The sequence below is a fragment of the Durio zibethinus genome, chromosome 28 (assembly GCF_047325235.1).
Source record: "Durio zibethinus cultivar Kanyao isolate XHJ-2024 chromosome 28, ASM4732523v1, whole genome shotgun sequence".
NCBI lineage: Eukaryota > Viridiplantae > Streptophyta > Magnoliopsida > Malvales > Malvaceae > Durio > Durio zibethinus.
Genome location: NC_143189.1, coordinates 16355194 through 16370143, shown reverse-complemented (window position 1 = coordinate 16370143; position 14950 = coordinate 16355194). Strand labels below are relative to the sequence as shown.

Sequence of the window (14950 nt, the reverse complement as noted above, 5' to 3'; positions counted from 1 at the left end):
CTCCCTCCAAAAAATTAAGACCCAAAACCCACTCAAAACTCTCCCAAATCAAAACTTTATTTTTGTGCATTTGCGCAGGTAAAAGGAAATGTTTTCTAGCTGGTGTGGTACCTCAGTAGTATTGACTAGCTGGCATTGATGAGAACAGTGGCTTAAGGGTTGGCAATAATTTGTGATGATGATGATTGGGTAGTGATTTTAATGAGTTGTTGAGTTAGTGATAATGGCGGTAAGATGAGATTGATGATGGTAATTTCTTGATTTAATGGTTCGAGTGTAGATAGATTGAGATTTTAGTAGAGTTTTTTCTATTGTAAAAATTACTCCCATGATTAGTTTAGGTAATTTACAAGTAAAAGTTCTATAAAAAAATCAAGAAAAACTACCTCCATGTAAAAATTCAGTTTGTGATTTAGGGTTTGGATATTGAATTTGGGGTTTACAATTTAAGAGGGAATTTTTTTTTTTTTTAAGAATATATGGTCACATAAGCATGATATGTAAGTGTAACATGTCATTTTGTGTTCAAATGGTAGATTTTTATTAGTTAAAATAGCCAAGTCAACAACTCAATAATGAAATTAACTCTTCCATCAAATTGACATTTAATTTCAAAGTTTAGGTGTCTATTTAACAATTTTTTTTAGTTTAAGTACTAAATTCAACAAACTATAATAATTTAGGGGTCATGTAGGATATTATCTCAAAACAAAATAAAAAAATAAACAAACAAACAAACATATATAGAATAAAAACATTTATATATATAGATATATATATATTCTACAATGAGATCATAGTAATTAATTATAAGGATTTGGCATATATATGTACGAATATAAATGCATGCATGCTTTCCAAATAATCCACTGTTCTTCTCTGCTGGATTCGTAATAAAAATATAGGCCATTAAAGGCAGAAATAACTAAGAATCTTTCCCCTTGGGTTTGTGCCTCTTCTCCAAATCTGCTTAGACTAGCCATGCTGGTGTATTAATTTTTTATTGAGAGATGAAATTTGGGAATTTATTTGTTTTCTATTGTTAAAAACCAAGATGAGTACATGCAGTCATTTCGTGGCCGATCATTTTGGATTGTTCTTAGCATTTACACGTCTTACTTTTAATGATTTAAAAATCTTTTGCAAATTAAAAAAAAAAAAATTATATACCCATCATCATTCAAGAGTTTTAAATCGTCTGATCAATTTTTACTAAGATATTCTTTAATCAAGTTTCAATTAATTGCATTGCTCTTTGATAATTGTGGTTCAAAATTAGCTGACACATCTATTTAGTGTGATAGAAGATTAATTAAACACAGGTGTTCCTTCAAAAACACAATTAGATAATGATTATCAAATTTTAAATCTGATTATTAAAATTAAAAATCTAATATTCTATTTATATATCACACAATTATTAACTATTACAAGATGTTACCTTTTAAATATGATCCAATTAAATTAAATTTCAAATACGAAAACCTAAATTTTAGTTCTATTGCAAGCGCAAAGATTGGAAGGGGAAAGCTGCCGCAATGAATTGTCTTGTCCTTGTTGTCATATCCAAATATATACATGTCAAGCACCTCACCGTCTCCTCTGCATAATCATCTTATATTGTCATTCTCAGTAACCAAAAAAAAAAAAAAAAGTCTTTCCTTTTTTTATGCATACAATATTTTAATCTCCAGGTTTGTACTGTGTGAGACTCGTTGAAACCAGGTTTAAGCTAAGAAATAATGTGCATGTCTGATAACATACAACAGACATTTATGCAACAAGAATCACAATATCTAATGGTTTAACATAAATATCGCTTTTTTATTTTTTATTTTTTAATTTCGTAAAAGAGTTGAAACATTCAGGACAAGCTCTTCAAGCAGAGGGGAAATATGTACCCACCATTGAATCAAATGCTACAGTGCAAAATAAACTATCATTTAGTATAACTATACATACAACCAGCATTCATACATTATAAACGAGTTTAAATATTTTTGAGTGGTCAAAATTACTGAAACGTATATCCCACCAAAAGTCAACTATAGTTAATATTAAGATGTACAATAATCTAATTAAGAAAAAAAGAGACAGAACATTTATGAGATAACATCTGTATAAATAATTTAATTCTATATCTACTGGTGTGATGGGAAAATAAAGAACTACCTAGACTAATCAGTTCTCGTCTTTCTTCTATATGCAACATAAACATAGCTAATGAATCTACTCCAAAAGCTCAGGTTGAAAGGATTTACGGGAAGAAAGCCAACTGCCCCATCTATATATGATGGACCAAGAATGACCATATATGCTATTTTCAAATGTGATTAATACTAAACAAAGAAGAATTTTTTAAAGTATATGATGACTCAACCTATGGTATTGCCTATTAGCAATGTTGAAAATGATTTCTATTCCCAATTTGCTATGAAAAATTTACCTATAGAAACCATCATTTCTGCTATATTTGCAATGGTTTCCGAAAATATTGTGTGGTTCTATTAGATTGATGTTCAGACACCGGGCTTTCAGATACCTCTAATTGAGCTGGCAAATTGTTAAGAAATCTTCCTTTTGCGGTGAGATCAGGAGGTCCTGGAGTGTCTGCAAAATGGGAACAACACGAGCAGGCAAGCAAGCATTCAAGAAAAGACTCCAAACAGGAAACAACTCTAAGTAGTTGAAACAAGAAGTAGTTGATAATACAAGTGACAACAATTACCAAACAATGACTTCACAGAAGGTCTCTTAGGTGCATTGCTTTTCTTCTTCAACTCAGCTGCAGTCATACACATGTAACTGTCAGCAGTTTTCAAGGCGGAAAAGATAGTATTAAAGCATGGTACCAAAAGGGAGGTTGTAGCAACTGATTTCTGCAATTTTTTATTGCATAGTTATTACTACTGTCATTGTGACTAATAGTACTATTACAACTGCTAATGCAAAAAAATAGTAATAGTAATAAGTTTTTCATTGTACACAAAATGAGGAATAATTAGTTCTAATGTCCCAAAAGGTTGTAACAGTGTTTTTTTCATGATCTTGTTACTATTATCACAGCATTATCATCATCACAATACCATTATTATAGTTTGGTTTGTTTTGCCTTATTTAAACACGACTTGTACTGAAAACATTGGCAACGAGATAAAGATCATGTGCATATAAGAGTACATACCAGATAGAATAATTGCATTTATAGTAAACCTATTAACTATTCTTAATCCTTAGCTTAGCATAGCTTTGAATCATATCAAGCAGTGGAAAAAAAAAGTCAATTTTCTTGTTTACACGAACCAATGCCTGGAAGATGATGCTCTTTGACAATCTCAACATTCTTGTATGTATAACCAATGAAATTTTCATCCTTTGATGAAAGCATCTGCAATTTTTGAAAATAAAAAGTCAAAGATCCATCAATTGTTACAGATACATAAACTGGTGGCAATGTTGAGCCGTGCAAAGCACAATAGCACCTAAAGAGAAATACCAGGTACAAATGCACGTTAAGTAAAGCAAGGCACGTACGATATAATTCTTATAGGATGAGTTTGACACCAAAAGATGACAGAGATGATAATTGATAAGATAAAAATGATAACATATAATATTTGGTTTGTACTTGAAAAGAGGATCTGATAGGAAGTGGGTTACAAATTCTTTTAGGATAAAATGGACGAAATTACTGGATCCTAAGGGATAAGATTAGAGAATGGATACCCAATCAAGAAATATTATTTCAATATTTCCTATTTTTCCTTCAAAAGTTGCATTTTCCATTCAATTTATTAGCATGCAACATATAGGAAGATAAAACTGTCATCTTATCATACATTTAATCATATCTACATCAGTCAATAGCATTGGTTAAGAAATTATCCTATCTTACTTTTAATCTTTTACACCAAGCATAAGATTATATAAGATCAGCTACTCCTATTCACTCTTTTACTGCCCTATCTTATGATATATATATGTGTGTGTGTGTGTGTGTGTAAAATCATGAATCAAAAAGGTGAGTGATGATAAACATAGCAGCAAATTTCTTAATGCAAAACAATTTCAAGAAATTCAAGACAAGAGTATGAAGGCATATTGACCATAAAGAGCCTAAATTTGGTCATATGCTTGCCACTTATCAGGAGTCTTCATTCACCTCAACGTCTTTTTAGTAAAGATACTCATAATTATACTCTAAAAGCAAGGACATAGTATTATACATAGCTTTGACATTGTGAAAAATACCAAAATGTACATAAGTGAAATGAAAATTATGTCTGAAGTAAAACTAGTCAAAAGCGAGATTGATGCAAAGAATTTAAGTTACCTGTCTCCAGGGACCTGATTTTGTTGAAGTTTGTACTTGAGCCCCCAACTATATATGCAAAAGTAAATGAACACGTTATAAGAAATGGGCAGAAAAAGAAAAGAAAGGAAACAACAAAAGCAATTAAAGCAAGGTGAAAATTAAGGCATACATCAAGCCGAAAACCATCAGCTTCGGTGAAGCTAGCAATTGTGTACAAACACATTAGTTATGCTATGCATATCAGACAAAGCTTCACACACCTTCAGTGAGAAATAACATGAAAATTTTACAACAATTTTAAGGTAAATTTGCTTCATACCATCCAATTTTTGTTCTTTTTTTTTTTTTTGTACAGACACCATTAAGTTAATAAAAGATTCACAATGAATGTTCTTAAGAGTGCACAAGAAAGCAATTTTTCAACAACTTTCAAAGTTGGAGGACAGATCATTGCATTCAGAAGAAAACTCCCAGAAACTCTATGACAAAATATATCAGAACACATGAACACATGCACGCAAGCGCATACACACACAAGAAATTGAATTTAAGAACTTATATTTATTGCTTTTGAACTCAAGAAATTGAATTTAAGAACTTATATTTATTGCTTTTGAATATTTTAAAGCAAGCAGCTAATCTCAAAACATAAAATTGACTTTATCATGTCCTCAAATCAAATTATTAAATTGAAAAATAAAAAAATAAATAGTATATGAAATGCATTTAGAAAGAAGAGGATTTTTTTTGGTACATAAAAGTGTTGGTGAGGGAACCAAAGGGGAATATTGACCAATCAAATTGCAAAATGATTGACAATATACATTTTAAGTGGAATTATATCCACATCAGTTTGATCTGCGGTCAGTGTTATGCCTGTACTTTAAAGTCGGCTGTTGGACTATTTGGCCTCTTCAACTAAAGCCGAAGGGTTTTATATAGAAGGATTCAAATGGTATTAGGACCCAGGTAGAATGTTGGCATATTTTCAGTCAGCATGACAAGCCTGTTCTTCCCAATTATTCTAGGGGGCCTACATGCAAAGGGAAGTTTTAAGTTGTAGGTTGGATACTTTTAAAAGTAACATTAAACACCATTACAGTTGCTTCTTTCAGAATCAAATCCATTCAGGAACAAAATATATGATCTCAAAATTCTAGCTCTTCTATGGCTAGCCAAATTATTAGATCGAGCATTTATCTTGTAGGTTTTAGTGCCAGTTGAGGGACAATAACTGATGGACAAGAAAACAAATCTAGACCAAAAAGAATAAAAAAATCACGTTGATTTCCTTTAGAAAATATATAAGACAATATGATATGAATATAGTTAACATTGTTGGTAAAGGGCAGAAGAAATTTTTCTATTCTAATGTGCCTAAGACAAGAAAAGGAAAAAGAAAATAAATACTGTCAGGAGTGCATATATTGCTGGAAAAGTGAATGCCAAATGTATAGCAGATAATTGACAAGCATCATATCTAGAAGTTCAAAATCAAGCTAGGTATCAAAATGTTGATCACTGTTCATAAATGACAGCTATAATTGCTTTAAAGAAATTATCAAACAGTAAGACCTTCAACGGGAGCATGAATTCAAATTTGTAATGCAGAAAAACTTTATCATTAAGGAGTCCAAAAATACCAGAACTTCTGAAGCCTAAAAATAGCAGTTATAATTTATAAATTCATGGAAAGAAGAGCCATAGGTTTGAAACTGCAATGCTAGTAATGTTCTTATGACAAAATTGTTTAGTCAAAGATTTGATGTTAAACACTAGTTGAACTCAGATCATATGCACCATTCTTCACTTTTATGCCTCTAAGTTATGCTTCACCTTAATTTCTATCACACAGCATTGTACATTTTGTCCACGACATGGCAAAAAAGGCCCAATGCCCAATTAGGATCAAACATTTGCAAATCATTCGGTTGATTATAAATCATATTATTTGATTAATTAGAAAAGATCAATAACAGAAATTTAAGTTTTTAGTCAATATCACTAATGGCAACCACATGGAAGAGTTAACCATTTGGCATATTTACATGGCTAAAAGTTGACATGTGAAAACTAAGCCGGATTTTGTTTTTCCTTTAGTTCAATTTCTCTTTTTCTCATCCACCAATGGTGGTCGTTGGAATATGATGCCAGTCAGGGCTTTCTAGCACTTAAGGAATAGAGTCAGATTGCTGTTGGCAGGGGCCTGATTTTGCCTAGCAGCACTAGTAGGGGCCAAATCCCACACCATACCACCAGGCTGAAAATTCTGGTGCTAGGCGTCAGACTCGCAATAGCAAGAGATGCTGGTTGAGGTGAGACTGGGCCCTAGTGTGCCACATGGCACTGGCAGGTGCCAGATCTGGTGTCATCACACCAGGCCGAAGCAGGCAGAGGCTAAACCTAGCCCCACCTCACCAAGAATGCACTGGCCTCCAATACAGAAACATCACCAATGTCCAGCTGGCAATGCTGTCAGTGGAATGGAAAAGGAAAGAAAAAATAAAGGAAAATGGGAAGGAAAAAAACAACCGCTGCCACATAAAAATCTCACCAGGTATGTATGAAACAAGTGTAATTTTTGTTAGGTGGCAGCAGTTAATTAGATTAATAGCAAATTCAAGTTTCTGTTAGTGATTTTCCTTAATTAATCAAAATGAATAAGTTGATATTATAAATTGATCATAATGTTAGATCCTTGATTGAAAATTTTAAAAAACTTTAAATCCTAATTAGAGTACCTAAATGAGAAAAACATTATATGCATAGACATCAGGCTATAATTCTCAACATGCGGCAAAATTTCTCAACAATAACAAGATTCATAAGGCTAGTTTGAAAGTCCAATTCAAGTATAACCTATATTTGCTGGTACCGAATCAAAACTAGGAATTTCTAGCTTGATAGCATCTAAATTAGTGAATACAGTTGAAAGTTATATAGAACTTCAAGTGCAAAAGGAGATGTGAGGATTAAACTACTGAAAACAAGATTTAACATGGTACAATTACAGCATAACCAAAATATTTGCCTACTACATGAGGGCAGCTGCATGGATGGAATTATACTATATTAACCCACTAAGAGAAACCTTTGCTACTAACCTCTTCAAACTTTTCAAAGTTCTGCGTATCTAGATCACCGTTAACCTCTGGAATAAAAGCAGCTTCCATCTGATATAATCTGTTCCAATCAATATCTTTGAACCATGGGTGTGCCTAATATGATGAACTTAAGAGTCGGTTGTATGATAATAAAATCTCTGCTCTTAAAAATAAAAGGGTCGAAAGGATCAATTATTCTGACCTTTATTTCATGAGCTCCTTTGGTTCCAAGCCTCTGCTCAACATTGCAAAGGAGTTTACGAATGAGATCTTTAGCTTCAGCAGATAACTTGGCTTCTTCAGGGAATTTCAAACGTGTTCTCCAGTTTACAATCTGCATTGATAAGCTGACCCATTGTATAATGCATGTAGTATATCAAGATCAAACACTAGTTTTCAAACTGTTGAGACAGGTATACAAACAATTATGAGTAGCAGCCGATGAAGATGATATTAGTTTGTTCACCATTGTCAATCAAAATTAAAAACCGCTGAGACAGGTTAACCAACAAATTGACTGGAAAGTTTTAAACTCATTAAGACAAACAGAAAATAGAAACTAGATCACTAGATTGAGAATCAAGTTTAGAGTAGTCGATACTATTGATGCAAAAGGAGACTGTGGATACAATTCAAAACATTTGGTGATTGTTTATGTTCTCCGAATAAAAAAAATCTAGGGCACTCCGAATAAAATTAAAATGCTAACATTATTTTCCAGTAACCACAAGATTTTTAGGCCCTTTACATGTTTCAAGGGTTAGCTCTAGCAAACAAAATCATGAACAATTATTGCTTGTGTACAGACCAGCTTTCATCCCTTGTTGCCTAGAGTGTGTCAACTTTAACTTAAAGACAAAAGGGAATAAATTTCCATTCTTTCACCAATTATAATTCCTGATGCGTCTGATCATCACCATCATCAGAAAGAAAATGTTCCATTACATTTGAGCACTTTGTTCTAAAGACAACATTAAAGTCCATAAAGAAAGTACAGATTGACAATACATGTTCGATCAGCTACCTTTTTAATCTGCACACGTATTCATTGTGCTTAGATTTGCACTGAAATCTCCAAATCAAGATTAAATCTAATCCTATACCACCAAGAACAGGAATATAGTAGCAGATTTGATGATTGAGTCAATCATCCATGTGTTACTGCTAACATGTCTAGACAGAACACTTAATTAACCTTACAAATACAAGAAATTAAAAAAAACTAAATATCATAACATAATAAACTTATCCAAGAGTGAAAAAAGAAGCCAGGGTGAAAAGAGAGAGAGAGAGAGAGAGAGAAAGAGAGGTACAAATAGCATCCAAGAACTAGAAGTGCATGATCCATCAACCATGTCTAAAACAATTTTGAGGAAATCTTCCTGACTAAAGTTCTTTCCTAAGCAGTAACAAACATGGAGATAAGTTTTTGAAAATAAATTGAGGATCATAAAAATTTGCACATTTCCAGTGCAGTAGGATAAGATTTCTTTGTTCATTACAGAGTTAAAAACCCAATCTTTTGACAATTGGAGTTTTAGGTTCAGCACAAAATATTACAGACCTTAAGAAAAGAATAGATCATCAGTGATTAAGTTCGAAAGAAACATCTCTGAGTGCAATATCTCAAACTGCTATAGATAAATTTCAATGAAATAATATAAATCTGCTATGTATTCTTTTTCCTAATTAATAGCCGAGGCTTGGCCACTCTTTAAGAGAGTTGAGGTTGAAGGTTCAAATCACCATTCCTTCTGCAGACTTCCTCAAATGTAGCAAATAAATAAAATAAATCTGAGTGAGCATTTGTTTAGAGAAACAATATTAAGGGATTGCCATGTTAGTATTTGTTAGTAATCACATGTCTCTTCCAGACAGGCAGTTCAGCATAATTTGACCATAAAAAAAAAAATCATATTCCTTATAGTTTGAAGGGTTCATGCTAGATCAATGAATATTAAAATACCTCCTTTTGAGATGCATGGTTCAATTTATTGGATCTCATGGTTCTTATTTCAGAAATGCAGAACCATTTTGCCACTTGGTCCTTTCCAGGTGGTCACTTTAAGAGCATCTTAATGTCGTCAAAGTCATAAGCAGTAACAAATAATTAATAAAAAACAAGAAAGAATATTTCCCTTGTTCTTTTCCTGCCTAATAAGTTACGTACTTAACAATCTTTAGTGCCTCTCAACGCAGATCACCGCAAAGTTATTTCCACTGATGCATTCATTATGCCCCAGTCACTTCATTATTTGCTAACTTCTGGAATCACCCAACTTGGTTAATAAGCAGTACTTTTACTTGCTAACCATGTTCAGCGTCAAACAGATAGTTAATAGCTGAATCTTAAAGAATATCTGATTTTCATTTGTATCAAAAACCTCGTAATATGCATGTCTTACCATACCGAATGGCAATCACAAAGTCAACTTCACTAACCTTTCTGCACGTCAACAAAGGTTCTTCAGAATAGAAAGGTGGATATCCTACAAGCATCTCAAACATAATTGCCCCAAGCGACCACCTAAGGAAGAATCTTCTAGAATATTAGCACAGAGAATATTAAGAGAATTTAATAGGTAATACAACTGACTAACCAATCACACTCTATCCCGTATCCTCTCTTCAACAACACTTCTGGGGCAATGTAGTCAGGAGTACCAACTGTCGAGTAAGCCTATATGGAACATTGCAAAACCATTATAAAGAAGTTAAAACATAAAAAATGCCTTAAGAAGATGAATAAGGTAATAAAAATGGAATATATACCTTTAAGTTTTAGGAAAATAAATTAAATCCATGAAACATGGTTAAGCTGCTTTTATTCAGTTTCAGTAAAAAGAAAATAGAATTCAACTCTCCAGAAAACAAGTTTTGTTAATCTATTAATGCAAAATATGCCTGCAAGTTGTAAAAATAAAAAATACAAAGCATGCACATGCAACAGAAGTATTTTTATTTGTGCTAGTTTTCAATAGCTTCACGGGTCACACTTAAAACCCAAGAACCAGGAAGAGTAGTATCTATTATGATGTCTGCAGAAAAGATAGAATCAAAACATATTGGCAGGTCATAATTATCTTATGTAAGGGATTCCATTTGCTACTTTGTAAGGAAATCAGAGAGAGAGATAGAAAGAGAGAAGAAACTTCAGAATAGAATTGACTAGAAACACACTAAAGGGCCACTTTACTGCAGGGGGCTCATTCTTTGGACCCCTGAGGAGCAGAGCTCCAGTTCGTTGAAATAACTAGAATGCCTTTTAGTCGCTAAAGGGGCCCACAAACAGAGGTCAAATTCAAGAAGATTTTCCTTTTGCCAATAAACACGTTTTGCTAGTTTAAGATGCCAACAGCAGTTTGCTAAGAGCACAAGTCCTGCCCCTATGTCTTTCAATCTGAAAACAAGGAACACAATACAAACTGCGTCCAATCTTAGCAATCAATAAAAGCTTCTTTACAATCAATAGACACCACCTGAGGATCTAGAAAGCATACCAATGTTCGCCTATTCTTTTGCCAATGTAACAACTGCTCCTGTTGTGTCCGCTTTGGTGTAGTAGGAAGATTAGAATGTTTACCAATCTCCATTGAGGGTTTAAAGTTTCTTCCCCCTCCATGGTCATCCTCTCTAAGGTCTGGAAAGCTACTACTATCAAGGGGCTTACACAATCCAAAATCCGAGAGCTTCATATGGCCATTACGGTCAAGCAATAAATTATCAGGCTTGATATCCCTACAAAGAATAAGGTGATGTTATGAAATACACATCTTTTCTTTCTATTTGTGTGCTTCTTCACGAGTGGAGGGAAGACAAGAAGAATATTCATTCCAGAAATACGTGATTATCAGGCTTGAATGTTCGTATGGTATATCAGTAAAATGAAAAGATTGGTCCAGAGAGCAGTATACTACCCATTTTCCATATGCTATAAATAATTCTGTAAGAAGAAGCTAACAATGGGGAAAATAGCACCCATGGACCATGAGAGAATTGTACGTTGTCTAACCCACAGATGAAACAGATCCTGCGGGAAAATGGTCAAGAAAGATAGAAAACCTGTGGACGTAGTTGTGCTTGTGGATGGATTCAATTGCAAGAACCGTCTGGCCAACATAAAACCTTGCCTCATCCTCAGTTAAGGTATCCTTCCGTATCAGTAATGTCATCAGATCGCCCCCAGGGAGATATTCCATTACAAGATACAAAAAGTCATCATCCTGAAACGAGCAGTAGAGCTTGACAGTGCATTCATTGTCAACTTCAGCAAGGAGATTCCTTTCTGCTTTAACATGCTCGACCTGGACAGGGAGAAGTAGAGAAGTAAAGAGAATGACTAATGCAGGAGAAAGTACCTTCATACTTCAAACCAATATTTAACTGAATCTCCAATCTTTCAAATGCAATTTGATATTCCTTCTCTTCCCAATATAACCCTGTTTCTGACAACTTTAAATGTATATTTTACAGCAAGTTCTAAGATCAGAATAACGAAGGTTGGATAAACCATGCAGCAAATTTTTCAATATTAGTGAAGCCTTTCTTATTAGGTTCCAGGGCACATTGATCCTTAGAAGGGTAGAATAAATACCAATTCATGTAACAAACTGGAACCCAAAAGCTATATGATCTAACTGAGTTAATTTGATTATTTCTTATTACCAATGCAGCCAGCTTCACAAATTAACAGTGTAATTGGGAGTTTAAAAGGAAAACAGAGTATAGTAAGTTAAATAAAGAATTAAAAAGTAGTACAAAGGAAATAATTGTCCCCCATCTTGATTGAAAAATGAGAGAAAAAAATATATAAATTAGCAAAGATTTTCTGCTATTACCACTATAATTATAAATCATTACTAAAAAAAATGAAGAATACAGGGAAATAACAAGCTGAAAACATTGAAGTAAAATACTCTTCTCTAATCCTCCCAATTTGACAGAATTTAAAAAGTGAATTTGAGAGAGGATCTCGAGGTTTTTTATTTCTCCCATCCACTAAAAGAAAGCTGTCAAATGAAGTAAACTTGTCTCCTTCCAAAGAAATGTAAAGGAATCAGGAAAAACATTATGAACCAAACAGTACCTGGCCTCTGCGAAGCATCTCAGATTTTTGGAGCTTTTTCATGGCATACACATTTCCAGTAGATTTTTCTTTACAAATTCTTACCTGTATGATGACAGCAGACATCTTCCATAACCAGAAATGAAAAAATAATTTAATGCAGCATCATGTACTTTGTCATTAAACAAGAAAGTGGAAAATGGTGGAGGCAAGGATGCTAGAGCTAAACAATATTTACCACCAGGTATGGAGATGCATATTGGAGAAATTTGAACACCATAAGATTGCAACGCAAAGCATAAATAAATCACTAACTAGTGTAAGAAAAAATATTACTAACAATAAGAGTAAAATTCAAATAAGAAAACAACAAAATAAGAAGAGCAAGACCTCTCCAAATGCACCCCTCCCTATAATGGTCAGCAGTTCAAAGTCATCAACACCCATCTTGTGTCTTTGAAGGCGCATGTATTCTGTTTCCTGTTTCTCTAAAAATTTAAGCATACTCATTTGCTCTTCTGCAGTTACATCAGCATCAGCAAGTTTCCTCTCTAACATCCAACGTCTATATTCCATATGGATAATTGTTAGCAAAAAAAAAAAAAAAAAGAGAAGTTCAACATATAAATTATAAAACTGCAAGAGAAACAATATTGAAATAGAAATACAATTCTTTATGAAATAGACATCGATGTGACACTATCCTATACCAGTGCAAAACAATCAACAAAAAGACCTAATTTCAGTAATAGTTAGAAAGGCCCCATTCAAACAAATGAAACTCACAAGGAGACAGAAACATCCTGCAAAGTAAACAAGCTTAAAAGTTAAAACCCTTTAACATACAAACATATGATATGAGATTCACCCACCATAATTCATTTGTTTCAAAACAAAAAATATCTAAGCGATGTGCCTAGTACAGATATCAAAGCACAACATATCTTTCGCAAAAGTAATTCAAGTAATGCCATGAGCTAAAAATATGCAAGGCGGTCTAGTTATACAAGATGTGATAAGTTAACGCTAGTATTTAGTAAGTTACCTTTCCTTTCTGTCCTGCAAATTCTTCATCTGAGCTTTGTAGTGTTTCTCAATATACTGCTTAGCAGCGTCAACCTTCTGTTTGGTGGCAGCTGAAGGTGCCCCAACCCCATGGATGGGAGGCTTATGTGCATACTTTTCATTCTCAATTTCCTTTTTTTTCTTTGGTGAATTTTCTACTTTTTCATTCTTATGTTGGAATTTCTTAAACCAACTCCTTGCAGAATCCATTGTCAACAAGCCCCAATCACAACATCAGTTCTATCCAAAAGTCTACAAAAATTATAAAAATATATATAAATAAAAATAAATATCTAAAATTCCAAACCAAATAAACGTGAATTTTACAATTGAATTATTTGCTTGATTAGAATCATACTAGGATTGTTCAGTTACAGATCAATTAAACGGAAAAGGAAAATAAATACTTTCAGATTCATATAGTGATATATTGATTACTCTAGTCAGTTCCTTATAAAGCCTTTCATATTATGGAATAATATCTAACAAATTCCAATAAAAATTTGAAAAAAAAATAAATACTAAAAATAAAAAACAAAATTTTCAATTAAATACGAAAACTTACCTTACGAGAAGAGTTTTCTATCAACTCTGAAGTTTTACTGCAAAAACAGAGTCCTCTCATCCTCTGTTTCACTTCAACTAAGAAAATTAAATAGGTTTATTAATGAGTTGAATTGAAATTACCGTATTCTCCACATATAGAAGCAGTCAAAGACCTCCAGTGGGAGGGCATTATTGTCAATAAGAGATTTAATTGTCCGTTAAAGATCGTGCTGGTTACAAAGACGTTGGCGAGGAAATTGCTATCTCTTTAAGGGCGGACCCGCCAACCGGTACAATACCGGTATTTGAATAGAAGGAGACAAACAATAAAAGTGTAAAACGTCAGGGAGGGCGGAAATTAACCGTCACGTGGCAGTTACTGACAGGCCTAAGCCGGCTAACGTGAAAGAACGATTAAATTATTTTCCACGTCGGATTGGCATGAAGGCGCGCAAACTGGACTTAACGCGTTTTTTAGTGCCAAACGATCTTGACCGTAAACGTATCATGTAATCCTGAATAACCACGGTTCGGTTTGAGGGTTAAAAACCGTGTTGAAACTGACCATGGTTTTAAAGAATTTCAGCTACAGCCTACAAATGTTATGATAGAGTTTTAATTATAATAGAGTTTTTTCCGCGGTGCAGGAAAAACTACTGAATAAAGAAAAAGAAAATAAAAAACAATAGAAAAATATTCATAACAAAAAGGCTTATAAACAACACAAATGAAAAATAATAAACAAACAATAGTAGAGTTTTGAAAGTGGTAGGGGCATATAATGGTACAAAAGGCATAATAATTTTTTTTTAAAGTCTTCAATAGATAATTAAGGGTATCTTGATCATTTATGTT

General features: G+C 33.3%; 1 protein-coding gene across 8 annotated transcripts; it reads right to left on the bottom strand.

The window, feature by feature from the left end:
- Positions 1 to 1329: 1329 nt before the first annotated feature.
- LOC111280823 (uncharacterized) lies at positions 1330 to 14184 on the bottom strand. 8 transcript variants are annotated; one of them, XM_089757288.1, is made up of 15 exons: positions 14115 to 14184; positions 13530 to 13801; positions 12875 to 13049; positions 12506 to 12589; positions 11482 to 11723; positions 10920 to 11157; positions 10020 to 10099; positions 9862 to 9946; positions 7622 to 7753; positions 7420 to 7533; positions 4334 to 4381; positions 3304 to 3388; positions 2729 to 2785; positions 2447 to 2610; positions 1330 to 1602 (listed from the first exon to the last, which is right to left on the bottom strand). In XM_089757288.1, exons 2-14 carry the CDS (start codon positions 13757 to 13759, stop codon positions 2468 to 2470), a joined length of 1713 nt encoding a protein of 570 aa, XP_089613414.1. In that variant the 5' UTR covers positions 13760 to 13801; positions 14115 to 14184; the 3' UTR covers positions 1330 to 1602; positions 2447 to 2467. The 8 variants fall into 8 exon arrangements, with proteins under 8 accessions (XP_089613414.1, XP_089613416.1, XP_022724054.2 ...); XM_089757290.1 differs by lacking the exon at positions 1330 to 1602 and adding an exon at positions 1811 to 1919; XM_022868319.2 differs by lacking the exon at positions 1330 to 1602 and having other exon boundaries at positions 2019 to 2610.
- Between the last annotated feature and the right edge of the window lie 766 nt (positions 14185 to 14950).